At 43.8% G+C, this 27,017-nt stretch overlaps 2 protein-coding genes across 2 annotated transcripts in view; both read right to left on the bottom strand.

Annotated features, from left to right (window-relative positions):
- PDXK (pyridoxal kinase) overlaps positions 1 to 15,101 on the bottom strand; it is a 46,856-nt gene extending 31,755 nt beyond the window's left edge. Inside the window, exon 1 of the mRNA XM_053935979.1 lies at positions 14,962 to 15,101. Within this exon, the coding sequence (XP_053791954.1) occupies positions 14,962 to 15,048 (87 nt within the window). The 5' untranslated portion in view covers positions 15,049 to 15,101. The remainder of the gene's footprint in view (positions 1 to 14,961) is intronic.
- Positions 15,102 to 20,855: 5,754 nt separating this feature from the next.
- Positions 20,856 to 26,931, bottom strand: LOC128784404 (uncharacterized). The gene is made up of 2 exons (XM_053935980.1): positions 24,464 to 26,931; positions 20,856 to 21,127 (listed from the first exon to the last, which is right to left on the bottom strand). The coding sequence occupies exon 1, from the start codon at positions 25,649 to 25,651 to the stop codon at positions 24,779 to 24,781; it is 873 nt and encodes a 290-aa protein (XP_053791955.1). The 5' UTR covers positions 25,652 to 26,931; the 3' UTR covers positions 20,856 to 21,127; positions 24,464 to 24,778.
- Between the last annotated feature and the right edge of the window lie 86 nt (positions 26,932 to 27,017).

Below are 27,017 nucleotides of genomic sequence, written 5' to 3'. Positions count from 1 at the left end.
TAAGACCCAAACCACAGTTGCCTGGATCACATCATACAGTGATATTTGCAATTGAAATCTTAAAGGAAAATGGGCAAATTCAACATATTTTTCAAGTATCTTCAAATAAAAGAGGCAGAACTGTTACACTTCTAAAATTAAATCACAAAACATTAAAACTGGAGGAGTTCTGTGCTTGGAAGGCTCAGCTGGCAGATCTGAGTGACACATTTCAGAAAAATATTTGCAAGACTAACTCCAAGTACACACACCAGAGCAGAACACATGAGAAGAAACAATCAGCACAAAGCACATTATGCACGACATCAAATTCAGCCAAGTTCTTCATCACAGGTAACTGAAGGGAAGGAACAAATCTCATCCAGTTCTTCCCCCAAGTGCTCTCCCAGTCTTGCAAAGAGAAAGTGGGAGCAGGGCAGGGATGTGGTCTAGAGAACTACCCAAATGCACCTGTAAAAATAGCAAATACTCAAGGGAAAAATCAACACACAACAAGAAGAGACTTCAAAATACATGGACAACCTCTAAAGGTTTTGGCTCTTTTGGAAAATAGGATAGGCAGCCTAGTTTTCCTAAAAGCACAGAAGCAATTTAAACTTATATGCAGCCATTATCCTCTAAATAAAAAGCCAAGAAATGGGTATCCTTCAGGATTAAAATTTTACAAGAGGTACCAGTTGTTTCACTAGTAGAACAACCTAAAGGCCCAGACAGACAGAAAACATCTTGAATTGGGTAAGTTACATAAACAGCTGGATCTCAGTTATGGTTCACTCTCATCATGCAACCCTTTGGACTGTGCCACTGTGCTAATTACAGCTTTGTTTAAAATTTGCACTCTCTCTTCCCATTCCTTCCAGAAAACATTTCCACCACATAAACACTAAAATGTGTTTCAACACCACGACAAACCATTGCCTAAGACTGTTAGACATCAACTACTGGAAACATACATTCCAGAGGAGTCTCACTTGTTATGTAAAGGGGAAGCTGAAAAACAAGAAGAAAAACATTTCACAGTATGGAAAATGTGAGTGTAGCAACACTGAAATGAGCAGGAAGATTTTGAAGCAAATGCAACATCTGAAATTCAGTTTTAATGATTGCCAACCTTTATGTTTATATTTGTGTAATCTACATTGTGTACCAGTGGCCTGGAGACAAATAAAGGTACTCATTTCTACCTCCTAATCCTATTTGGGATCTGATTATTAACACCACTTGAGTCAGAAAACTGTTAACTTCAAAGATTAGCTCTGCCTCAGAGTAAATACTAATATAATTTCTCATTTAATAATTTTATTTACTCTGAGAAATGTGAAAAGCTGTTACTGGACTGCTTCTGTTTAAATTTGTTTTGCAGCTTTACTATGCTCCTGCAGGGGAAAAATGTATATTTCCAATGTCACACACTTCATAGTACTCAAGAAATTCTCCTTTTTTTGTTGTTTGTATGCAGTTTGGGGAGGAAAAAAGTATTATTTTTTTAAAGAGAGAAATATATCTCCTAAGTGTGTGAGAACTGTCACTTGAATTACAGAAACCTCTGAACTGAACTAAGTTTTAGCGGTTTCCAGGGTACTAAACATTAGAAAAACAAAGAAACAAAAAAAATTTACAATTTCCAATGCATTATATGTACATATTCAGAGAAAGGGGGCTTAGAGGGGGCTGAGATGCTCTGGGAATTGCTGTCATTGGTGGTTTTCAGGACCCAAGGGGGATAAACCCCTGAGTAGCCTGGGCTGAACTTAGGGCTGCCCAAACTTTGAGCCAGAGGCTCCTGAGGTCCCTTCCAGCCTGGGTCACTCCATCATCCAGTGACACAGTTACCTACAAAAACCTCAGTTTTATCCATTGTAGATCTCCATGTGTAAAATCACAGAAAATACCACCACCAACTCTCCAAACGAAAGTTCTGGTTCTAAGGATAAAGCCCAGGGGTACTCTATGTTTACATTATTAACTATGCCAGCTTTGACAGTAAAAATAATATATCCTTTGCTGTTAAATGACCAGTGGGCCAATTTAACTAGAATGCTTTAGTTTGTACTTAATTTAAACAACCTTAGAGAACAATGACCTAGTTCTGCAAGAATGAAATTCAATTAAAACCACCTTTCTACTCTGCAACACGACCAGTATATATTGCCCTCTTAGGGCACTTGCTTTGTGCCTCCAGTGGCATTTCATTTTCAGGTTTGAAATTAAAATCATGAAGCAGTAATGCAGCACAAGTTAGAAGAAAAATCTTGAATGAGGAAAAGGCAGAGGAAAAAAAAAAAAAAAGAACAGTGTAAGAAAAGAAAAAAAGACAGAGTTTGTTTAAAACCACCCTGTGTAGACGTGCATACATGTTTCTTCCACAGTATTTATGTTCCTGATACATGGTCACAGGCTGCTATCTGCATTTCACAGAATGAAGGCAAGACCTCCATCCAAAATCTTCAGTTCCTTCAAAGTTCTTAATTTTGGAAAACACTAGCTTTACTATACCAGAACACATAAAAACCAATTTTCTCAGATGAGTCCCCCAAATAAAACAGTCTGCAAACCACAAATCCCGGGAAAGTATCAGTAGCTGAAGTTGTAAATCAAGCTCAGCCAGTCGTTCATACAAAATCTTCTATTGTGAACACAAGGCATCTTGTTTTTTTTTATTATCTGTCTGAGTTACAAATGTGCCACAGGCAAAAATCTCACAACTCTAAAAGATGAGTTTATCTCAAAGGGAAACACAGTTTGACAGGAAAAGGGCACAAAAATGGTTAAAAGGTAAGAAGGAACAAAGTTCTGCTGATCAGGAGAAGAAAACCTTTGAGACTCCACTTCTGAAAGGAGGATTTGACTTTCATGCATCCAGTTGTCCCCAAAATAAATGTAGCCTTGTATTATAACACCTAAATTCCTTCTACCTCAACTCCTCTGCTTTGTAGCAGGATACTTTTTTTGCAAGTAAAACTTTTATGGAAAAAAGATGACTCTTCTTCTAATTAATATCCAAATGATGAAACATCCAAGCCAGGCATGTCCCATCCTTTGTGCCAACAAATGGCAGCAGACTGATGAGTTAGAGCAAAGTAGGAGTAAATACTAAAAAAAGCAAGAGGAAGTGTAACACACATCATCAAATGAACCAAAACCACCCAGCTCCTGTCCTTGTAAGAGATGATCCAGTCCTCTAATCATCATGCTGTGAAGTTGCCTCTTAATTTTCAAAAATTAATGGCAGCACATAACAAGCCATGGAGCTCTACAGAAAGAAAAAAAAAAAAAGTCCTCAGCTTCAAAAGCCAGTCAAACTTTCCAAGCACTGGGCAGTACTTTGCATTATATCATTTAAAGCACACAGAAGCATTTTAAAAAACAAGGGGACGATTTAAGAGCAAATCCTACATCTCAAATATATACAAACACACAAAACACAAATATTTCCCCCCACCCCAGTTGTTTTATTAACAGCCTGTGAGGTTTATTCCAACTCTGGCATCAGTCAAAAGACAAATTTTTATTGCACAAAGATGTACATAAACCAAGGGGGTTACCAAGACTTAACTGGACACAATTTATGAGGAATTTTCAAGAAATCTTGTGGTAAGACTCCAAATTGCTGACTTTTAGCAGAGCATGTGTACAGTTAACAAACTGAATTAGCCAGGAAGGCCTGTATGTTGACAAATAATTGCTGTATCACATAAACCTAACAAAAAAAAATGCTGTATCACATAAACCAAATCCATTATATTCCTTCCAACTTTTTAATATATATTAAAATATATTTTTATATAATATACATATTTATATGGAATGTATTTATATATATATTTATAAACCCAATCTTAATTGAAAGACATTAACAAAATTAACTTTACTACCACCATTAAAATTACCCTGTCACACAAGGTAATTGAGGTTTGGGGTGTTTTTTGCCAAGTAATGGCAGCAATACTTTCCAATAAGAAAGTCTTTGTGTCAGGCCATGAATTGCTCTATGCATCCATTCTATTACAAGCTGTTTGCATTAATGTCCTGTGTTTGGAACTTCATCTCACACAGCCACCACTGCAGCTCTAGTGAACATCACTGCTGCACTGTATGCCTCTGGAGATGGCCTAGAAATGTGTTTTAAAAGGCTGAATTTCTGTAATCAAACTAATTTGGAGTGGGAGAAAAAGAAAAATTTCCCAGTTGCAGCTTGCGCCTCTCGCTATGTGCCAGCTCTTTCACTTAATTGCATCTCCTTCCATTTGCTCCTGAACCAAAAAACATACATTGTACTGGGTGCAAAAAAGTAAAAACACTAATTCAGTTTGAGAAATAGGAACTTGGAAAAAGAAAAGGCATGTCCTGACAATTAGTGAACAGAAATAACTGCTGGTGTGGGCTGATAAACTGAACTGAAACTGCTATTGACTAACCAAATCTCTTTTTTCTCTGAGCTTTTAATAAGGCACACTAAGTATCTAAAGAGAATTCTGTACTTATAATATAGTTGTATTTTAGTGCAGCATTTGACAAGGCACTGCAAAGAAAAATCTTTAAGATATTGGGAATATTGTGCCAGGATAAAAATACTAGAGCAAATAAACTGGGGACAGGCATGCTGGACATATTATTGGTGATTTATGAACAGATCACTTCAATTTCTGAGGTTAGAAATAGACAATTACAAAACAGACAGTAAAAATATAAACCAGATGACCTTGAGAAAAATGCACCATAATGGAAGAAGGATATTAAGCTATTAGAGAGCATCCAAAGGAGGGCTATGAAGAGGGTGAAGGGTCTGGAGGGGAAGCTTTGTGAAGGGACTGGGGTTGTTCAGCCTGGAGAAGACTGATGGGAGACCTCAGTGAGGGGCAGGCACTGATCTCTGCTCTGTGGTGACAGTGACAGGACCCAAGGGAATGGCCTGAAGCTGTGTCAGGGGAGGTTTAGGTTGGTTATCAGGAAAGGGTTCTACCCCCAGAGGGTGGTTGGGCACTGGATCAGGGCTTGTTTCTGCAGTGACACCCCTTTCTTACCTGTGATCAACTGCATACCCATTTTCAAGATTTACAGGCTGAGTTCAGCACTGGACACCATAGAGGACATTGTAAAGACTGGTGCAGAAAGCAAATCCTCTCTGTTCTGTCACAATTTTTGTCTACAATTTTTGTCACAGAGCTCTGGCAAAATTGGTACTCACTGAGAATTTGCTGATGGGCTGATCTAGCTGTAATATCATGACCAACTGAACAGAAAAGACTAGAACAGCCTGAGACTGCAGTGAATCTGTTCTCAAATAATTTCTTGATTTTTCTGAAAAATTTTTCTGCTTGCAATGCAAGTGCAGTCTGAATGGTAATTAGGCCAAATTCAATTTGGAAAAGCCTTGAAGATGCTTTTCCAAAGAAATCTTGGAGACACAGGAACACTTCAGAGCAAATACCACAATATCACTAATCTTTCTTGGCACCTGGACAGACGGATTGGCAAGCAGTACAAACTGTTCAATGCAAGATACTCAGATAACATAAAATAAATCCCTTTATCAAAATTCCCCTCAGCCTTTTTATTCAGCACTAAGAAATTCCTTGTTCTACATCATGACCATTTCCGTAGGTTACTCCAACAAACAGCCTCTTCTGCCTGCAAGACACACACCCTCCTCAGCACTACTCCCTGCATCACAACAGTTCTAGTTTGGGATTGAGATGACTGCAGGGTCAAAAGATTTGTGGTAGAGCTGCTCAATTGACCTTTCTATGGGCAGGAGGTCATTGCTGCCATCTGGAGTGGTGTTAAGTGATGGATCTGCAAGACACCCATTTAAAAAGGTTAAGGCAAATGAAAGACAAGGAAAAAATCTTGTTTCTACTGCTCATTTCCCCTTCATTCTTCCCACTAAAGGACAAACATAAAAATAGTAGAATGAGGTGATGCTGGGGGTCTCTGCCTGCCTTCCACCCAAGAAACACATTCTTTACTGTCAAGCAACAGTGACTTCAGATGCTGATTTCAGATGGAGAAGCAGGTTCACTGCAGATTTCAGATTCATCATCTTCATGCTGCTTCCTACTACACTTGGATGTAATTTGACAAAAACACCATACTGTCACTGCAAACCCCTGCCAACTGGAATCCTGCAGTGCTACACGAGGAGGTTTGCAAACACTGATAAGGAGAGGCAGACAGACAGCAGCCATAGGTTCAACAGGCGTGGGAATTATCTCTTTTATTTTTGTGAATGAAATGGTGGAGGAGGATCCCACAGCACATTCTTTTCCTCTGATTTTTTACGTTATTTTTAGTCCTGCTGTTAATATTTTGGCTAGCCACCAGGCCATTAGCAAGGTGTGGGCAAGCACATTTTGTACATCTAAGGTGGAGTTACCCTACCAGAGAGATTTGTTTTATCCAGCACATTCTTTTTGTGGACTGCTTAGGTGGACTATGAATGGATCCCACTCTCCTACCAAAGGTTTAGACATTAAATTGCATGGTAAGAGATACTTGAAGAAACAGAACAGGAAACAGCTCGCTGAAGGAGGTGCCACATTATATGAAAATTAGACCAAAGCCACACACAGGAAGAATGAAGCTCGTAGAGAGTGGATGTCTCACCACTTGCTTCAGAACAAGCAGATGTCTTAGAGAAGAGCACTCTGAAAAATGTTTCCTTCAGCAGACACCAGGTGCAGGAGCCTGGGGCTTGCCCCTGCCCTGGCACCTCAGCTATGCCAAAAGAGCTGTCTGTGGGGCTAAGTTTGGGAATTGGATCAGGAAACTGGCTCACAAAATAAACCCTCACTTTCTTTTTTTCCATTTTTGCCAAGTCATTTATAACCTGGATGGCTTCTCAGAGCAGTTTACCACATGGCCTCACAAAATGACTTTCCTTGGAGCATTGAAGTGGACACAAAATAGTGCAGGTGGAAGGACCAGCTGGCAGCAGTAAGGCCAGAGCAAGCATTTCTCAATCTGGCTTCTCTACTGAAACCAGCAGATTTCAGTACCCTAGAGGACAGGTGACAATATTCTCAAATTAAAACACTTCTCAAATTTAAACACTAGCTTGCTGTATGAATGGGCAGAGGCACAATGTTATTTCCGTTAACTACAGTGAGAACGAAACAGCTGAGTTTTTTTAAAAACTTTTCATTTCTGTTAAATGCTCAGAGTTGTGTTGATGGTTTCTCACAGGTAATGTGCTGCTCACCCTGTGAGCCAAGGGCTGTATCCTGCCAGAAAAATGAGAGCAACCACAATGAAGATGGATGGAAAAAGAGTTTTCCTTCAGTGTAACCCTGAGCAGTAGTACTCACCATCCAAAAAAAAGTCATAAAATACACAAATTTGTAAGGTACACAGATTTGTAATATAAATATATTTATTTTTTCTAGATTTAGGACAGACTTTACTAAATACGTGACCATCAGCTCCAGTGTACAATTCTGCAAAACAGTATTAAATTTTGAGAATTTAGCCAACAATTATTTTCTGCTGTAACTCATTTTCTTTTCCTTTCCCCTTAGAGAAGATGGAGACAGAATTACCATGTTGAGCAGCTATAAAGAAACATGGTAAAATTTAGGAAAAAAAAAAACCCAACAAATTACTTTGTGTTAAAAATAAGGGGAGTATGAAAGGTAACACTCTTGGCTTTATTGGCTAGCAATCTGCAAAATGAAGTAAGAGAAAAAGTGTTGTTGTATTCTGATATTGTGGGACAGACCAACTTCTTTGGATGCTTCCAATGAGCACTGTTCTTGAAGACTGTCATGGATTTCTCCCTTCAGTTTATTAATGTCATGGATAGCTGTGCCATCCTTGCTGGAGATTTCCATGCAAATCCTCTTCTGAGAGGTAAAATGTGAGTGGACCCCACTGTGGGGAGAAGGGAAAAAGCTGTGGCCAGACTGGAAGAGTTCTGCAGGTCATGAAAACCATTTACTGCTGGTTTTGTGAGCAACTGCACCCACAGATCAGGAAGCAGCCCTCCAGCTTTTGTTTTGCCACAGGGGAGAGACTTTCCATTTTCCAGAGTGTGCTCCAGCACCTCCTCAATCCCACACATCCAGCTGGCAAGAGGTGCTTTGCATCCCCAAGACAGCAAAGTTAATCACCATGCAAGGAATTCTACTCAGCCCAAACTACTCCATATGCTTAAAATTTACAAAGGATGACAGAGGGTGAAGAGAAGTTTGTTTTGTTTTTAAATGAACCACAGCAGAGGTTTTGGTGTTTCAGTTCTCTCTCCTGTTCTATGGATAACTGTTCCAGATGTTAAGGGAACTGGGAGGTGTCACGGATGAATTAGCATGAACAAATACGAGTCCTGAACAAAGGCCTGAAAAATTTCAGGTAGTTCAGCACAGCAATATTTTTTTAGCTATGATAAGTCACCCCACTGCTGCCAAGCCACAGGATGATGAACAAGTCTGGCTTCTCCTGGGGCTCATATTATCTATCAGCACAGACCTTCTTGGCATGTTTCAAACATTATGTTCATCATACACATATTTTTTTCTCCTCTGTACATATTACTATGCAGCTGAACACTCTACTGCATATAGCAATTTCAGAAGAATGGACATTTTATGTCCCAAGACTAATGTCCAGCTCCTCACATTAACCTTGCCTCACCAACTCCAGCCTGTTTTCCATACAACACGAGCAACTGAAGTGGAACTTCCACTTGCATCCCTTCAGCCTAAAGAAGCCAAAAATACCTGCCTGGTATGTGTTCAGTCAGCCATGGATAATGCTGTATCCCTTATCTAAAATGACTAAATATGCTTTTCAAGTAAAAGTGACCATCATTTTCTGGATACAAATAGAAAAAGTGAATCATAAAAGACAACAATTTACTTAAAAGAATATTTTAGAGAGCTGTCAGTAACTTTGTATGTGTCTTGTTTTTCTCAAGTGTACCTTTGTACATTTTGCATGTATATATATATATAATTAAAGATTAATTTGATTATTTCAAACTATACTTTTGATTTTAATACACTTCCATAAATTTTAACATGAAATTAACTTTAACTTGAAGCTTTTTTTCTTTCCCCAGAAACCTGATCACACTCCCTCTGTTATCTGTCCCTGTTTGTTTATACACAAAAAAATATTCTCTCATCTGGAGATTTAATTTGGGGCAGAAATAAGACATCAAATACTCTAAAAATTAAAAAAAAACCACAACCTCTAAGACTTAAAGACAGAAAATAAGGCCATTCCTAATATAAAAATGCCTTAAGCAAGTAAACACTTGCTACTGAGTCTCTGAGTACATTATACTCCCCACACAAACAGTGCAAATCCACCTCTAGGCAAGGTTTTCCAGTCTTTTAATAAGATTTGCAATTTCTTGACAGCTCCATTTTTTTTTCTCAAAGACAGTGGGTGAATCAGGGTAAAGTATTTTTGCTTCCTCTCAAGTCAAATATTTGCATGTGCTTGTAGGCACCAAATGGGATCCTCCTTCATCCTTTCCCTTTGCTGTGTCGAGACAGATGAAAGGATTACATTTCTGTCAAAAACTATTTGTTCACTACACATCACTACACACACTCCAGTGTAACTATTGTGTCAAATACCAGCATATGCATCTGCATGATTCAAACTTTCACAATTTACTATGAAAAACTCAGCAAATTATCAGAAGCATCAATCACTGTAAATATTTACCACCATCTTTTTGAAAAATTTAAAATGCCAACTGGTCAAGTGGCCCCATACACACACTGCACAATGACTTCTAACACATTTTAAAATGCTTTTTGCAGCTTTACAGCTGTGTTATACAATCAGCCTGTGTGGACATCCCTCAGCATTTCTGTATTTTCATGACTGTATTTTCATGACAAAGGCTTATTTAACAAGCTGCCACTACTGAGTGACTTGCAGGAGCAGTCAGAAATGCCACAGCCACACAGACCTGACCTTGGATGAGGACGGTTCAGTCAGTCCCACTCTCTGTTCCTCAGAGGCTCTGCCCAGCCATTCAGAGTCCACAGCATATCTGCAGCCCCGGCTGCACTTCTTTTAGGCAGGTTGAAATGACTCTAATTTTTCAAGCTGATTATTTTGCATTAGTAGCTGAAAAGATTCCATTAGGAGTACAAAGAGAAAATTGAGGTCTCTTTGTTTAGAGCTGTGCACAAACATAAACTCCTATTGTTAGGTAAAAGAGACCCCAGCAGCCTCAGCCTAATCTATCTCAAAGCAATGTTAGGAACTGAAATTAACACAGACACCCCTTGTTGTTGTTGTCTTTTGAGTAATAATCTGCTTTCTTATCCCCTCCCGGTCCTGTCCCACTTGCCTTCCCTCCCAGTTTACCATGCAGGTGGAAAGTCCCTCTCCTACAATCTTCAGAGAGGTTCAAGGTTCTCTCAAGTGCACCTGAGCTGGGTTCATCTGGAAAAGCACTTTTGGAAAGGTCTGGTAAAACCCTTCCCCAAAAATCCCCACTGCCAGGTGGGGGGAGCCACCTTGCTTGGACTTTTTGGATTACAAGTCTTTTTCAGGGCCTCACCTTGTGCAAGGCATTCACCAGAGCTGTGCAGCTACTTGTGCTGCAAGTACATCCACCTAAGAATGCTCTTTACACAGCTTTGAACAAGCCACTCCAGAGGGCTTGTCAATTTTTTTTATGTCTTGGGTTGGTTTTTTTTTTTTTTAATTCATTCACCCTTTATCTTTCTTAAAAGAACAAAGTCAGGGGGAAAAAGCATGCTTCCACAAGGTTCATTTGAAGTATGGTTCTAGAACAGTAATTGTTGTTTCAGATGTGCAATTTAGGACAATCTTCAGGTACTACAAAGACCAAATGCATTTTTTCGTCTTTGTATTTATTTTTTGTTTAATGTTCAGGTTTTTTCAGCCTTTGATCTGTAACAAAAATAAGGGCTACCCAGTAAGAACATTTCTTATTGTTACTCTGTAAAGACTTTTGATTGATTCATCCTTGTTCTGACTCATACTATTAACACAATAGCAGGGTTTGAAAAAGAAAAAGAGTCATCTTAAATAAGAGATGCAGTTTATCTTTTCACACAATCCTTAAGCCATTTGACTATACTTTTCAACCAAATAAAGAAAAAAAGTCTTAAAACTTTTTTTGCTAAGGCAGTAGATAATTAGCAAAGATCTACTGATACTGGTTTTGGTCTCAGCATATACTGGACAGGACAGTTCAAGACTATCTGTAAACATCAAAGAAATTACCACTTGTGCTGACCAAAGTTCTTTTCCCATCTTTTTACAATTAAGAAGGAGCTAAAAATGTAGACTTACTGTTTTCTTTCCAGAGGAGAATTACTGAGAATTAGTCTGAGAATCATCAATCTTTTTTAATACCTGGACAACTATCTCCATTTAGCAGAAGGAAAAAAGTTAAAAGGAAAATAAAATAATTGAATAGATTTCAAAAGGCCATTTAATCCTGTATTATAGAAACTGTTTATGTTTCTACAGTTTAGGACAGACAATTTCATTCTCCAGATACAAATAATTAATGGTGTTTGTCTCAGCTTTTAGCTCCCTCTCCAAGGTAAGCAGATATAAAAGGAAGTCAGGAATTAAATACTCAAAACAGAGGCATGATTTTCTCAAATTCTATGAGTGTTAGGCAGACAAAACAACCAAACAAAACCAACCCAAACCATCACTGCTACTGAGACATAAGCAGAGATCAACATTTTCTGGTTTGCAGACAGGGATATGAACTATTCCAGTGGCAACCAAATGCAAATGTCCAGTATCCAGGTAAAACTGGCTGGGATTTTCTCATGCTCCTTCTTTATACTTTCAAAATTCTTTCTTAGAAGCTCATAGAGGCCCCAGGAACTGAGCACACAGACTGACACACTCATTCCCAGAAGCTGATTTTATGATGGGTGCAGTATATGACTATTAAATTCCTCTGCCTAGCAAAGTTTTCCTGTTGGTCAGAATGAGGTACCTCTGCCAGAGGAGAAATCACCTTGTCCTTCTGGATTTTCTATGGTTTGAGAAGGACTGCAACTCTCTACTTGCCAGTTCTGCTCCCTTTACTTATTGCCACATTCTGCATACCTAAAAGGTCGGACAGGGAGGGCAAGATAAAATTATACTTAAAATTAACAGGTAAGAGATGTCTCTAAGGAAACAAAAACCACATACAATAAAAGTGAAGTTGAATGTCATAGTGATAATAATAAAAACTATGACAAATCTTAGTCAACATTAGAAACATTTAGAAACTTAGAAACTTTTCTCTGTGTTTTAAAATAACTTATCTGACTCTCAATGGCAACTCCCCAAGTTAATGTACACCCTACTGTTCTTACTCCTGAAATGCTGGACAATCCTGAACCACCTCCTGATACTGAAAGCTCAGAATACACAGCTGTGGAATAACTTAAGACTAGTCTAAAAATAATTCAGAAGTACCTAGAACTTTTTAAAGAGATAGTAAGATCATGCAAGTAGAAACTATTTAAACTCTTAACAAGGCAGAATTCAAAGCAGAGCTGAGGGCAGTTCACTCTCTGGCAAACCCAGGTGCACATTTCCTCTATGACCCATTAGCTAATCTAGACTGTCTAATTACTTAAATGTATTTCAACCTGAAATGATGTAAAGAGTTCTAATATTTCTCACTTAGCTCTATTATTTCCATTATTATAACTGCTGTAATATATGATCTAACTCTGTTTTGCTGCGTTTGCCACATAGAAAGCATTTACAACACACTCCACAGAGGCAGTCCCCCCACATACCTACATTTTAAATACTTTAGCTTTTACTCTAGTGGAAGCTTGACAAAAGGCAACCAACTGATTAAAAAAAGATCTTAAAGAATTCTCTTCTGTGCAGATTGCTGTTGATACTAATGTCACAGATTTGCACCAAAGGTCAGGTCATGCAAACACGAGTGATGTTTTTTGGATAAGTCTGCAAAGAGCAGGTGAAACCATGCCAGGTTTTCTATTTGGATGCTGCTGTCCAAATGCAGATTCCTGAACTGTTGTGTCAGGATTTCAGCCCATTAAACCTCTCAAGCACACAGACACACATATCTATATACACCCTGCCCTGCAAACTCAATACTGATGAGCTCCAAAGGGAGCCTCATTTAACTGGTTCAGAAAACTAAAGTAAAAAAAAGAGAATGGGAAATAAAAGCATGCCAAACTTGCACCCACCCTCAAGAACAGATACACGTTTTCATTTTCATGGCTATATAAAAACAATATAAGAGAAAGACTCAGGTTTGTAATTATTTTCATAAAGAAAAGCAAAGTTCCACTTTGGGGCACCTTATTCCATCTGATGTTCTAGCAAAACAAGGGTTTAGGTAACTTTCCAACAAGCACAACTTCACTAAGGGCTGCCTGCATAGGATTTGCAAGTGCAGCCAGTAGTGGCAGGAGTTTGGCTGCTCCCCAAGTAAATTTCTTTTCCTCCCACTCCAGAAACTTCTTGTTACACTATACACTGAGGAATATTACACAGAGTGAGTGCAACAGCCTCCTGAATAAAACTCAGCTATACCATCAACAGAGTTTTTTTAACTCCAGTAGTATTTTATACCATCAGAGCCAAAGAACTTAAAACACTTTCCAGGAACCCATTTGCCAGCTGACATGTCACAGAAAGGTTAAGCTACAGACAAGTAAAGAAAACCTTTGACAGAGAATTAGAATGGAGAGAGAGAACAGTTTAAGAGACTGGAGATTTCTGGAATAAGTACAACTGTGTTCTCTTCTGCTACACAGAAATTGAAGGGAGAAGTACAATTTCAAGATAATTTTGTTAGGGAAGGAAGGACAGGTGGCCTGCAGTTCATGATCACCTTTTTGGCCTGGAGCTCTACATACTGGTATTTTTCCACAATACTGGTATTACACACATACATCACCCTTAGCCATGCATTAATTTTCAAGAGACTTGGTTACATTATAAGTGGATGGTGATATAGGGTTGTAAAGTGGCTTGTTGCAGGCCTGATATCGCTTGCATCATTTATCAGAGTACATCATCTCTCCTGTTTAGTCAAATGAGTTACACCATTTGTAAGCACACACCAAGATAACCAATGTCACAACACAGTGTGTACTGGTAATGAGGTTCTTAGAGAGCTCCACACAGACACGCGTGTATAAAGGCACAAAGACCTCCTGATAGGCAGGCCCCAAATTAGCCTTTTAGGATACAGACCCTGCACAAGAGCCAACAGTGCGACGTGCAAGGGTTCGCTCAGTGTCTTCCCACCACCGGCGAGATCCAAGCAAACAACATGACAGCCACGAAGGCCAAGATCCAATTACACCCTCGAGCCCCGGACCATGTCAGACAGCTTCTCTGGCCCTGCCTTTAACACGCATTAAGTGGCCCCTACACCCCACTACAGCTCCCCCAGATCATCCGGGCTGGGGGATCACCCAGCCCCAGCGCCCCCAAGGGCAGGCGGGGCTTAGCTGGGCGCCAGCACAAGGACACCGCTGCCCCGGGTCCCCGGCACGGGACACGGCGATGATCCTGCCTTAAGGGGGGGAGCTCCGGCTGGATGCGCCTGCTGGCGGCAGCGGAGCCGCCCTCAGCCCGCAGGCAGCGCGGAGCCGAGCAAATCCACCGGCAGCACCGCCGGCTCCCCCTCCCCTGCCACAGCTCGCCGTGCCACAGCCCCAGGAGGAGCTGCGTTAACGGCAGCGGCGCGGAGCCGGCGGGAGGCGCAGCCGCAGCGGCCGCGGGGTGCGCGGAGCCCCGGGACGGGCACTGCCGCCGGCACCGGCGCGGGCGGGGAGGGCGCCCTTGCGGGCATCTCCCCGCCGCGCCCTTACCTTACCCCCGGCTTGGCAGGAGCCGCTTGGGAGCCGGAGCTCGCCGGGCAGCGCTGCCGTCACACCACCCGCCCGGCTCTCCGCGCCGCCCCGCAGGGAACAGCGGCGGAGGGAGAGGAGAAGGAGGAGCAGGTCCGCGCCCGCTCACCTGCAGGGGGAAGGTGGCCGCCTTGTTGCCCACGTAGCCGCGGACGACGTGGCTCTGGATGGAGAGCACCCGGCACTCCGGCTCCATGGCTGCGCCGCGCGCGCCTGCCCGCGCCGGGCCGAGGTGGCGGCGCCGGGATCAGGAGCGGGGGGCGGAGCGCGGGCGGCGTGACGCGCTCGCCCTGCCCGCCTGTCACACACCCCCCGCGGCAGGGAGGCAGGCGGGGAGGCGGGCACCGGCCGGCTCCGAATGGCCGCCTGCGGGCGCGCCCGCTGCCCGGCGCCGTGTGCGGCGCGGGGGGGACGCGGCTCCCACCCACCCGCGGGCAGCCCCAGCGCGGCCCCGCCGCCCCCGCACACCCACCGGCGTGACGCGGTCACTCCTCCCGCGGCCGCCCCGCCCGGCGGGGCCGTGGGCGCCGAGCGCCGGGCCCGTTCCGCTCCGCTCCGCCCCGGGGCTCGGACGCGGCGGGAGCGGTGTGCGCCGCGCCCCGGCACTGCGAGCGTCGCGGGGTGGGACAGGCTGGAAGGGACCGCGGTGGGTCACCAGGTCCAGCCTCCCTGATCAAGCAGGGCCAGCCCAGAGCACATGGCACAGGGTTGTTATCATATGGCTCTGGAATAGATCCAGTGAAGGATATGCCGTGCTCTCTCGGGGATGTCTGTCCACTCAGTGCTTGGTCACTGCGCAGTGAAGTTCTTCCTCATGCTCGGGTGGGAGTTCTGACCATCAATTTCTTCCCCTCGCTTCCTGTCCTGTTGCATCAAGCAGAGCCTGGTCCATGCTCTGACAGTCTCCCTTTTAGATATTTATACCCATTAATGAGGTCCCTCTCAGTTGTCTCTTCTTGATCCTGAACAGGCCTCAGCCTTTCCTCATAAGAGAGATGCTCCAGTACCCCACTCGTCCTCATTGCCCTCTACTGGACCTGCTTCAGGAGCTCCATGCCTCTCCTGTCCTGAGGAGCCCAGAACTGGACACAGTAAAGAAGCATTTTCTACCTGAAAAGAGATTGTAGTTAGGTGGGAGCCAGTCTCATCTCCCCGTGCCTACAGTGAGAGGACTAGAGAAAATGGCCTTAAGCTGAGGCAGAGGTGATTGAGATTTTTTTGCAGTTTTAGGGTGCTCAGACATTGGAGTAGGTTACCCAGCAAAGCGGTGGGGTTACCATTCTTGCAGGTGTTTGAGACATCTAGATCCGCCACTGGGTGATGTGGTTTAGGGGTTACAGTGGTACAGTGGAGTGGACAAACCATGCTCCCCTGTGCCATGCCAGGAACCACCCACAGTTGCCCACATCCCGCTGGAAAGCCAGGACTGGCACAAACATCCCACCTGTGCGACAGCTTCCCTTCCTCGAGTGTTCAGAAAGCCCTGTGGAGCCACAGGTGCCACAGGCAGCCCCACAAGCAGCAGTGCCTGGAGGTGGCACACTGGGCCAATCTATGGGTTCCCTGACAGAGCACCACCCTTGCAGCTGGGTTCTGAAGTGACTGCAATTGTGTGTTATTGACCCAAAAGAAAAAAAAAACCCTTCGGAGAGCTGCCAAAGAGTAAAAGAAGATGTGTGCGTAGGCTGGAAAGTGCTACGATACATCAAGACTCTGCTGAGATGGGCCTTGGTAATGTGTTCGGGAATTTCATCTTCCTCTGGCCATTTGTCATTATTGACCGTCACAGGTCCAATCACAGCTCACAAGAAGAAATGGCTCCTGATGCCTCTTGTTCTTCTTCACAGATAGCTTTGAACTGACTCTTGAAATAGTGTGATTATTTCTTAAAAATGTGAAAGAGTATTTTCCTCATCATAAGTAATCTGTTGGAAAATGATGGAACATACTGTTCTCTCTTCACTTAGTTGTGTTAGCAAATTTAGGGCTTATTCTAGGCTGGGCTTACTACTAACTGTTGCTTCAACCCTTCAATACATTTATTTTTTTAATTGCAGAAATCACTGCATCTCCATGGAGGGCCAGAGCAATGAATTATCTGCATCATGAACGCTCCCACTCCTCTAGCTTAGAGGACAATTGTTGGAATACAGATTTTTTCCCCTTTTCTCTGGTTTTCATCCTTTGCTCAGCATTAGTGCTTATTGCACCACTTTGACCTTGTAAGCAAAGACACACACATACCATTTCTATGCAGGATTGCTACTTTCTTCCTAATATTCTGAAATGTCCAACAAAATCCAGTTCCTAGAAAATTTTATGCTTTCCCCAGAGTAATATCTGAAGTCTCTTTTGATGGTTTTTAATTAAGGATTAAGGAGCAAAACCTGCATGCACAGAATGTGTGTGACTCAACAGTATCCAGCCTTAACATTTTTCAAAGTATGGGAGAATCTATAGTATAGTCCATACACTAAAAAAGTTGCCATAAGCAAAACAAAGGCCAGAAAACAATTCTCCTTCCCTTCCAGAAAGCAGCTGATCTAAAGGTGAATACACAATTTCCGACCAGTGGTTTTTACAGACTGTCATATTTTTTCTTTAATTCAGGCCTCTCCCTCATAAAAAGGACTGTGTGTCTCAGAAAAAAAGTGAAGCTAAGCTTCAATTTCATAGTGATCGTACTTCCTACTGTGCTATCCTTCTCAAAAAAATAACTCCCAGGTGCTCCTCCAAATTTGGGGATTACTAAAACTGTTCAAGGAGCAAATAACTGTTCAGTGTATGACAGAAAGATTCATTAAGAAAAAAAAGGAAAAGGCAGGGCAGGTTAGATTAAAATGTCAGCAATAGAGCAGCTGTTCTCAGCTTCCTACAACAGCTGCTGCTGTAGAGCTGCTTGGATGATACCTCCTCAAGCTCCTGGCCTCTCAGTGGACTGTGCATAGAGTTATACAGTTTATTTTCTTTACGGTATCCTGACCTCTCAAACCAGATCCCCTTGGTCAGACCAGAACATTTGTTGGAAAAAATGAAATTTGAGGAGAAGTTTATCAGAATTTGATCAAGAAAGAGTGTGATCAAAAAGACCACAGTTTATCAACAACTGGCAATCTTTCTTCTATAAATATTGCTCTTATGTTCTCCTTCTACAACTCACATCTCCCTCACTCTCTACTCAGCCTGGCAGTGCACCACAAACACACCCCATGGCAGACCTGAGGCAAGAATACACATGAGAGTTGTCCAGCCAGCACTTCTGGAAAATACACATCTTTCCCTGCCTTTCTTGCGCCTGGCCAGACAGGACAAACATCCTTCTGGGCCAGTTGTTGCACAGGCTGCTGCTTTCCTATATCTGTGTTGTTACCCTTTGGAATTCCAGCTCACTATGCATGAAGAAATCTGAGATTGCAGTGATTAACAAGCTTAACATGAGTCTACAATGTCACAATATTGCAATAAAGGTCATCACCTTTTGGTCTGCATAAAGAACAGCAGAGTCTGCCAGATATAGGAAGTTATCCTGGACTCCTCCAGTCATGCTCAGCACTGGTTGGGTGTCTGGGGAAGTACTGCCAAGTTTTTGGAGTGGTGTTTTATTCAGAATGGAACAATGGCACAATGCAAGAGGCTGTAAGAAGGGTTGAAGGCTCAGGGCACACAGCCTAGGAGGAAATGGTATCTTTTGCTTAATGAAAGCTCAACTCTAATCACAGCCTACAAATACAACACAGAGCTATAGGGGAGCAGAAAGGAAAAAAAACACTTTCCATAATGGAGGGGTTGCTGCCATTATGAAAGGGATTATAAAACACACAGGAAGACATTGCTTTAAAAGATTGAAGAGGGTTCATTTTCAGTTTGTTTTTCATAATTACTGGAAGAAATATTTTACAAATATTGATAGCTCTGTGTAAGTTTGTTTTGGAACAGGGGACAGACTTTACCTGCCAAGGTCTCCTGAAGGCCAGATTTTTGATATAAGCACAATGGGAAAGATATGGGGATGCCAATAATATGATACACTGAGCTTGATAGAAGATGCATAGAGAGAAGGCCTTAAATCAGATTTTGTGTGCATTGTGTATGGATTCTGTAAATCGTCACAGATGTGACAGAAAATAAAAAAGTCATGGTTATGTGAAAACAGTATCAATACCCAGTCCTTTCCTCAGTAAGTCTTGAAGGTGGCAGAATTGGACCATCAGAGAGTAATAATTAGAATCATAGAATCTTTGAGGCTGGAAAAGACCATTAAGATCGAGTTCAAGTGTCAAGTCCACCACTAAATGATGTCCCTAAGCACCACATCACAACTCTTAAATACCTCCAAGAATGGTGACTCGGCCACAAGCAGCCAATATCAGTGCTTAACAACCCTTCCAGTGAAGAAATTTTTCCTAATACCAATCTAAATCTTTCCTGTTGCAACTTGATGCCTTATCCTATTGTCCTGTTGCTTGTTACTTGGGAGAAGAGACCAACCTCCCCTACAATTTCCTTTTAGGTAGTTGTAGAGAATGATAAGGTCACCCCTGAGCTTCCTTTTCTTCAGACTAAGCACCCTCAGCGTCCCAGCTGCTTGTCACAGGGATCGTGTTCCAGACCCTTTCCCAGCTCCAGTGAAGAGTGTACCAGTCCAAGCCACAAGCAGCCAGATTTTTTCTAGAAGAATTCCATGGGAAACAGTGTCAAAGGCTTTGCTCACATCTAGACAACATCTAATTGTGCATTCCTCAGTCAGAAAACCATCTGGATTTAAGATACTGATTTTTGCTTTTCAGTTGAGTGTTTGCTAAGACAGATTGTAAAGTACCAATTTATGATTGTGATAATTACCATAAAGTATTAGCAACATTTGATGTAGGTGGGCACTGTTATCCTTGTTTCATGCCAAATTTTCACTTGGCCTCATTAAAGTGGTTAACTTTGTCAGGAATTGTCAATATTAAGGGACGACACAATCAGAAGATAAGTGGGCTGTGTATTCACTTACACTTTTGACTCAAATCTGTTCTCTGTCACTGACTTGCCAAAGCTCCATGTGTTCTGAGCATTCTTGCCTCCAAATGTCAGGCCCAGTCTTGCAATCCTCACATCCATTGTTTTACTGAGGTAAATGGAACTGCTTGTGGGATAGCATCCAAGAGGCTGGGTGTCCAGGTGAGAGGACAGTGATAACAAAGTTCTGTTTAAAATGCTGCATTGCTGTCACAAGTTGCCACAGCTGAATAGCACTGTATAGTGTGGCATTCTTGATCCTTACCTCCTTCAGAAACTGAAAATACAGCTTTTTATAAAAATGTGCAAGACCACTATGCTGGGCAATTCTAAGCTAAAGCACTCCTTGCTCTGGTACAACTTCCCATAACTATACACAAAATATTTTGTCTGGTGCTGATGTCTGCACATATTGGTTCCAGTATCTATGTAATAAAATAGTAGAAGTTAATGAAAACAGGAAGTCTCCTTTGCTTGGCTAAGGGAGCTAAAGTTCTTTGTATTAGCTTGCAGTTTTGTCCTGAATGCTCATGCTTGCACCCTCAGGAGCCAGTTCTCTTGCACTCAGTATCCACTGCCTAAGACTGGGGAAAAGTAACTCATTGTCAGGAGTTTAATTCCAGTTATCTCTTTTTGTCCCTGAATTATAATAACTATAATTCATATAATAATTTAAGGGGCAGTTGAGTAAGAGGAAATACCCCTTTGTCAACAAGTGTATTTCCAGCAGCAGAGCAGAACCCTGCTCTGGAAAGCAAAGAAGTAGGAGATGCAAGCAGTTATGGGGTGACACAGTACAACATGTGGTCAGGACACCAGCTTTAGGGAAATGCAAACAAATGTTTTTGTTCTGCTTCATTTTTAAGGCATTTTTGGGGAAAATGTGAAGAAATTGGTGATATTTCATTGCCTTTAATTCTTTGATTTCACAGACACTTCTGTACCTGGTTTTTGATACTTAACCTTGAAAATTGTTTGAATTAGATTTTGGGTCAGAAATTCTGCACACACTGCATATTTGTTTTATGAAATGTGATAACAGCTGGAAAAGAACAAGGCCTTTCCTGGCAATGGGAATAAACCTCTCAGTCATGAACTGCATCTCTCAGCAGTTTGTCCTGTTTGTGTCTTGCATCACATGCTGTCGTCTTGCAGTCATGAGTCACTTGCTTCAGCTCCCACTGCTTGGGATATCGGCTTGGCAAAGCTGCACAGCTTATTCCCTGGGGAAATGTGCACACAAAGCAGTGGGAAGCCAGGCCACTGCAGTGCTGGAAACAGAACAGATTTGCATTTGAGTTCAAGCTACAGGATGTACATGCTAAGTTGACTAATACCACATCTATTTCTAGTCCTGTTACCTGGGTAATGGTAATTTCATTTTGTTCTTTTCCTTCAGTGGTTACAAAGAGATTTTCTACTTTAAATCAACCTTTAAAAATCTGAATTAACCTTTAAAAATCTGAATGAATAAAAATCTAGCTTATGTAGCAGACATGAGCTACATAATTTTTACAGCTGTTGTAATTTCACTAATTAGCAAAATAGTAATAGAGGACAGATTTCAGGAGTCTGAGAGATGCTGGTTCTGTCCCAGGCTGGAAATTCCTTCTAATTTGCTCTTGGTTTTGTCTGTTATTAGGGGACAGCCCTCCCTACTCCTGTCACTTTGACTATTGTAATTAGTAGCAAAGTCTAACCTTTATAGTTCTGAAAGTTTCCTGGGTTTTTCTCCTTAGAACAAAAATAAAATGGTAGAATTAAATCAGCAGACATTAGTGGCATCAGGATTTAATGCCAAACTTTGAAACTTGCATTCTCAATTATTTTTCTCCAGGACAACTATCAACCTCTACAATTAAATAAGCTAAACTGATAAAAAAGATACAAAAATTGCACACGATAAATGGGCAAAAAGGAAGAGTTGTCATCTGGTTCTGGCAGATATTTGAGCTGTCTAACATTATCAGCAGCAGTGGCAGGTTCCTTGGGCAGATGACATCACTGTCCACAGCCAGTTAGAGATAATCAGCAAAAATGTGTGTGCAAGCCCTGAACATGCCAGTGGCCAGCTCCAAATTCCTGTGCCTGGCATTACAATGCAATACAATACTTCCAACTCTTGGCAAGCAACTCTGTACAGCTCAGGCCTTCAGTGGCCATTTTTGCAGCTTGTGAACAACAAAGCAATTTCTTGCCCTCTTGCCAGAACAGGTGCCTGAGTGGATTTCTAAGGGAGAAAGAGTCAGCTCGTTCTTCTTCCTGATGGTCTTCTAGAAGGCAGTGAAGACCTTGTGAGTAATTCCTATCCTCCTTTTCAAAGGGGTTAATTAAAGAGTGGAGGGCTTTATTTTGAGAAATAAAATTATTCCATGACAATAATCTACACAGGCAAGTACACATTATTGGATTAGACAAGTGTTTACAGTTTTAGCCTTAATTTTGTAGTAGATGTCTCCCAGATGTTTACCAGAGTGGCAAAGCCTATGAAAACATGGGTCAGCACTGGAAGGAAATCTGCACCCTAAACTGAGACTGGAATTTATTTCTCTGAAGGGCGTAACTCTTGGCACTTCCAAGTTTTTTCACAGACTTGTCTCAGTCAGGGATTCTTTCCCCATCCCCATTCCTTTCTAAAGAGCAAAATTTCCTCACAGAGAGCTGTTTTAGTATTGCATCCTCCTCTGAGCAAGATCACTGAGAAGGGTCCAGGCTGGCACCTGACCAAACCTTCATTGACTGAAAGCATTCAACAGCAGAAGGAAATTCTAAGGAATGACACACTCACAAACCTTACGGACTTAGAGAAGTCTGGCTTTTTTATCATTAAGAAGACCTAGAACAATTATTTCAACCTTTTTCTGTTCAGTTTGATTCTTTATGTCACTGACATAGTATGCATGTTTTTGTGCTGCTCTGCTCACAGGAGAGCTGTGGTTTTGGAGGGTGAGCTGTTTTGGAGATGAGGAATTGGCTGGATGGACAGAGCCAGGGAGCTGTGGGCAGTGGCTCCATGTCCAGCTGCAGGTCTGGGATGAGGGGTGTCCCTCAGGGCTCTGCCTTGGCCCCGGGGCTCTCGCATGGCTTCCCCCATGACACAGAGAGTGGATCCAGCTCACCCTCAGCACGTTTGCAGGGGGCGGGAAGCTGAGAGGGGCAGGTGTCACTATGGAAGGACAGGGCCATGCAGAGGGACCTGAGCAAGCTTGGGAAGTGAAACCTCAAGAACCTCACAAGGTTCAACAAGGCCAAATGGCAGGTGCTGCACCTGGGTCAGGGCAGTCCCTGAATCATCAAGATTGGAAGAGACCAGCAAGACCATCATCATCCCAGCAGCACCATCACCACCCCTAAAGCACATCCCAAAGTGCCACGTCTATCCAGATGCCTGGGCAGAGGGCTAGGGGCATGCAGAGATGTGTGTGTGGGGTGGGTGTGCTGGGCACAAGGGTGAGTGTGGAGGGTGTGTGCAGAGCAGGAGTGTGAGCATAAGTGGGGTGTGCAAGCAGGGCACCATGGTGGGTGTACAAACAGGCAAGGTCCTGTTGCAGACAGCTGAAGCAGCACTGCAGCGTGGGAGTGTGCAGGGCACCACTGGGAGTGTGCAGGGCACTGCCCTGAGCTTTGGATGTACTGGAATGTCCAGAGCTGCAGTTGGCAAGGCACCTGAAAGGCTCTGGGGAAAGATTGAGGGACAAACCAAGAGAGAGGGTGTCAAACCAAAGGGAGAGGGTGTCACTGTGGGAGGCTGCTCTTGGCCACCCAGCCAGGAGGTTGACACCAACAAATGATTCTTGGAGGAACCAAGAACACCTCCAAATCAGCCACCCTTGTCCTTGTGGGGAATTCAATTTGCCAGGTGTTCACTGGGACCACCACACAGCTGGTCCAAACAGCCCCAGGAGATTCCCCCAACACCTGGACGACAACTTCTCGGTACAGGGACTCGGGGAGCCGGCTCGCAGAGGTGCCCTCTGTGATTTGTTGCTCGTTCCCAGAGGCTCTCGTGGCTGATGTGGGATTGTCTTGGCCACAGCAACCGCGCAGCCGCCGAGTTTCAGATCTCTGCTGCTTTGCCTGCGCCCGTCTGGCTCCCGAGATGGGCCAGGCACAGCTGAGCATGGCTGGAAAAGCAGCATCTTTTAGCAATGTGTCCATGGCAAAGCTGCTGTCCCAAAATGGATTCTTTCATCCCGTGTGCAAGGAGCCAATCCCCACACAGAGTTCAGCTATTTCCTCTATTTACAGTTCTGCACAGAAGGAGGTGCTGGGTGGCAAATCCACAAAGCCAGCACAGTGACTATCAAAACCTTTCAGTGAACAAAAGCATTCATGTTCATTGGCTACCAGTTATATGGTTCTCTTACTAATTTCACGTATTATTTCCTTTTAAAATTATTTTAATATTTTTATAGCATCATATCTAAATACTTAGATACGACATTCATATATATGCAATATATAATGTTCTATATTATATATACATGATATATACTATGATATTCAAAAGATATTCATTATGAAAAAATATGTAGAGATATTATAAATATTAAATAATCTCTATGTTCAGTCTTTCTTGTCTTTTGAAGAGGTTCCTTTTTACTCACTGGGTTTCTGGGGCCACTGGGCCAGGAATCAGTGGTCGCTGTCTCCCTGTGCCAGAAGTACCTTTTCCCCAGCTGGAGCCAATTTCAGCACAGTTGCTGAGTTGGCTTGATGAGTTTTGTTCTACCTGGGAAGCTCTGCCCAATGTCCCTGTGGCTGTCACTCCTGCATCCTTGGTGTCCCCTCTGAGCAGGAGCTCCTTCTCCCCAGGCTTTGTGCACCTGCCCTTGGCTCTGACATCACTGGTGCCTCTCAAGCCCTAAGCCTCAGGCAGGCCATTCTCCCGACAAGGAACTGATGTCCCTGACACCTGGACATCAAAGGCAGCCCGTGTGACAGCGGGCAGGCTCCGGGCCAGCCGCCACCTGCGGGGCCCGGCCTGGCGCTGGCAGCGGGCACGGATTGTCCGGCTGTGGCCTCAGGCAGGGCCAGCAGAACAGCGCCCGCAGCGCCCGCAGCGCCCGCCTGAAGCGGGACGGGCGTTTCTTGGGGGGAGCCGGCTGCTCCCTGAGGGCCTGGGCTCCCGGCTGGGGAGCTGAGGGGCCTGGGGGGCAGCAGGGGCTGTGTGGGGCAGGGCCCTGGCTCTGTGCCCCTGCTGCCTTCACCTGCTCAGCCAAGGCAGGAGAAGGGGCTGCCTTGGCCGAGTCCTGGGGAGCAGCATCGGGGTCCTGCAGAAGCTGTGGGTACTTGGGGTTGATCCAAATAGTGTGGATGATGATGCATTCTAAGTCCTCCTGTGACTCCTTTTTGTCACTGTCGCCTCTCTCTTCGGACAACTCTGGATATTGTCTGACTTCTCCTTTGGACAGCTCTTGGTCAATGGAGTGCTCCCATTGGGGGAACATTTTGTTGCTGTTGTTTTCTTTTTGGAACAGCTTTTGGATTCTCATGTTCAGCCATTTGGATAGCTCTTGGTGTCTCTCAAATTCCTGGTGGCACAGCTCTGGGTCTATCTCACCTTCTGACAGCTCTTGGTCTCTTTTGTCATCCTGCTTGTACAGCTTTTGGACTTTCACATCTTGCTTTTGGGAAGGGCCCTGTTGTCCAGGCAGCTGCTCTCCAACCCCATCCCAGTTCCCTCCATCTCCTCTCCCTCCATGGCTGGCCATCACCTGGGGCTTTGTGTACAGGCATGGCTGCTCCATGGCAGGGCGGGAGTTGGGGTTCACCTCCTCTGTGAGTGTCTCCATCGTGCTCTGCCACAGAGGCTCTCAGGGGAGCTGCTTCCTCCTGACACAGCGGCTCTCCTGGGACTGGGCACCCCAGGGCTCTGCGCCCCTTAGATACCCCTCTGGCAGGGCAGGGCTCTGCCATGTCACAAAGGCCTCTGGGTGCCACCATGTCCTGCATCACCACGGGCCCTGGCACCACACACCTGTGTCACCAAGGGCCACACCCGACATCCCTTCAACAGCCGACCCTGGTGGAAGCAGCACGGAGCAGCCACGGACTTGGCACTTGTAGCCCCTGCTGTGCCCAGGCCCCTGTGAGGCTTTGGACACGGCCCCACACGCCAGCCCCAGCCCCACCCTGCAGAGCCCTGGCTCTGGGGGCTGGGCTACTCAGGGCACGAGCCACTGGCCAGATGGACAGAGCCAGGGAGCTGTGGGCAGTGGCTCCATGTCCAGCTGCAGGCCGGGGATGAGGGGTGTCCCTCAGAGCTCTGCCTTGGCCCCGGGGCTCTCGCATGGCTTCCCCCATGACACAGACTTGGCCACAGACTGCAGCTGTTTCAGTTTCTGAATTTCAGATCTCTGCTGGCCCAGTCTGGCTCCCTCAATGGATCAGGCACAGGCAAACACGGTTGGAAAAGCAGCATCTTTTAATAATGTGTCCATACTAAGCCACCCCGTGTCACTCCCTTGGGATGGTGCACAGGCTCTGGGCCAGCCTCTTTTACACAGCTTTTCTCTGAAGGAACTCTTTCTTTCCTTGTTTTACCTGAGGACTCGGGGTTTAACTTTACTATTGACACTCTTAGGGACAGATCAGTTTTCTTCATCTGAATAATTACTTCTGCATTCCTGAAAATTATGTGCCTGCAAAACACTGATTAATTTTAATTGATCCTGAGCAGGTGCAGGGCCTGCCATTACCTGAGGTGGGGTTGCAGCACCCTGTGCAGGATTTGTCTGTACACAAATTCTTTCAGATGTGCTGCTGGTAACAAGCAGGCCAACAGCTTTCCAAGTGTCTATCTCCCACCTGTCCTGGCACTCTGCAGTGCACATCTTGCCACATTATCACTTTGGTTATCAATTTTCATCACCAAACAGTGACAGGGTGTGATCTATTAATTTCTCCTGAGCAATCTTTTAGGTACTGCTATCTCTTACCCAGTTCCAAAGGTATGAAGTTCAAGGTGTATGAACACCTAAGTCCTGTCTCAAGCCTACTCCAAAAGTGTCTGAATCTTCTTCAGTTTGGGCTCTTTATACTATCAAATAAAAGGAAAAGACAGACAGCAGGTGCACACCAGCGAGAACAACTTCCTTTGTGCTTTCAAGTGGCCCCCCAGATGTTACCCTCTCCAACCTCCCAAATTCACAGATTTAC

Source organism: Vidua chalybeata, chromosome 2 (genome assembly GCF_026979565.1).
Source record: "Vidua chalybeata isolate OUT-0048 chromosome 2, bVidCha1 merged haplotype, whole genome shotgun sequence".
Taxonomy (NCBI): Eukaryota; Metazoa; Chordata; class Aves; order Passeriformes; family Viduidae; genus Vidua; species Vidua chalybeata.
Note: the sequence above shows the minus strand (reverse complement) of the source record. Positions and strands in the feature narration are given on the sequence as shown.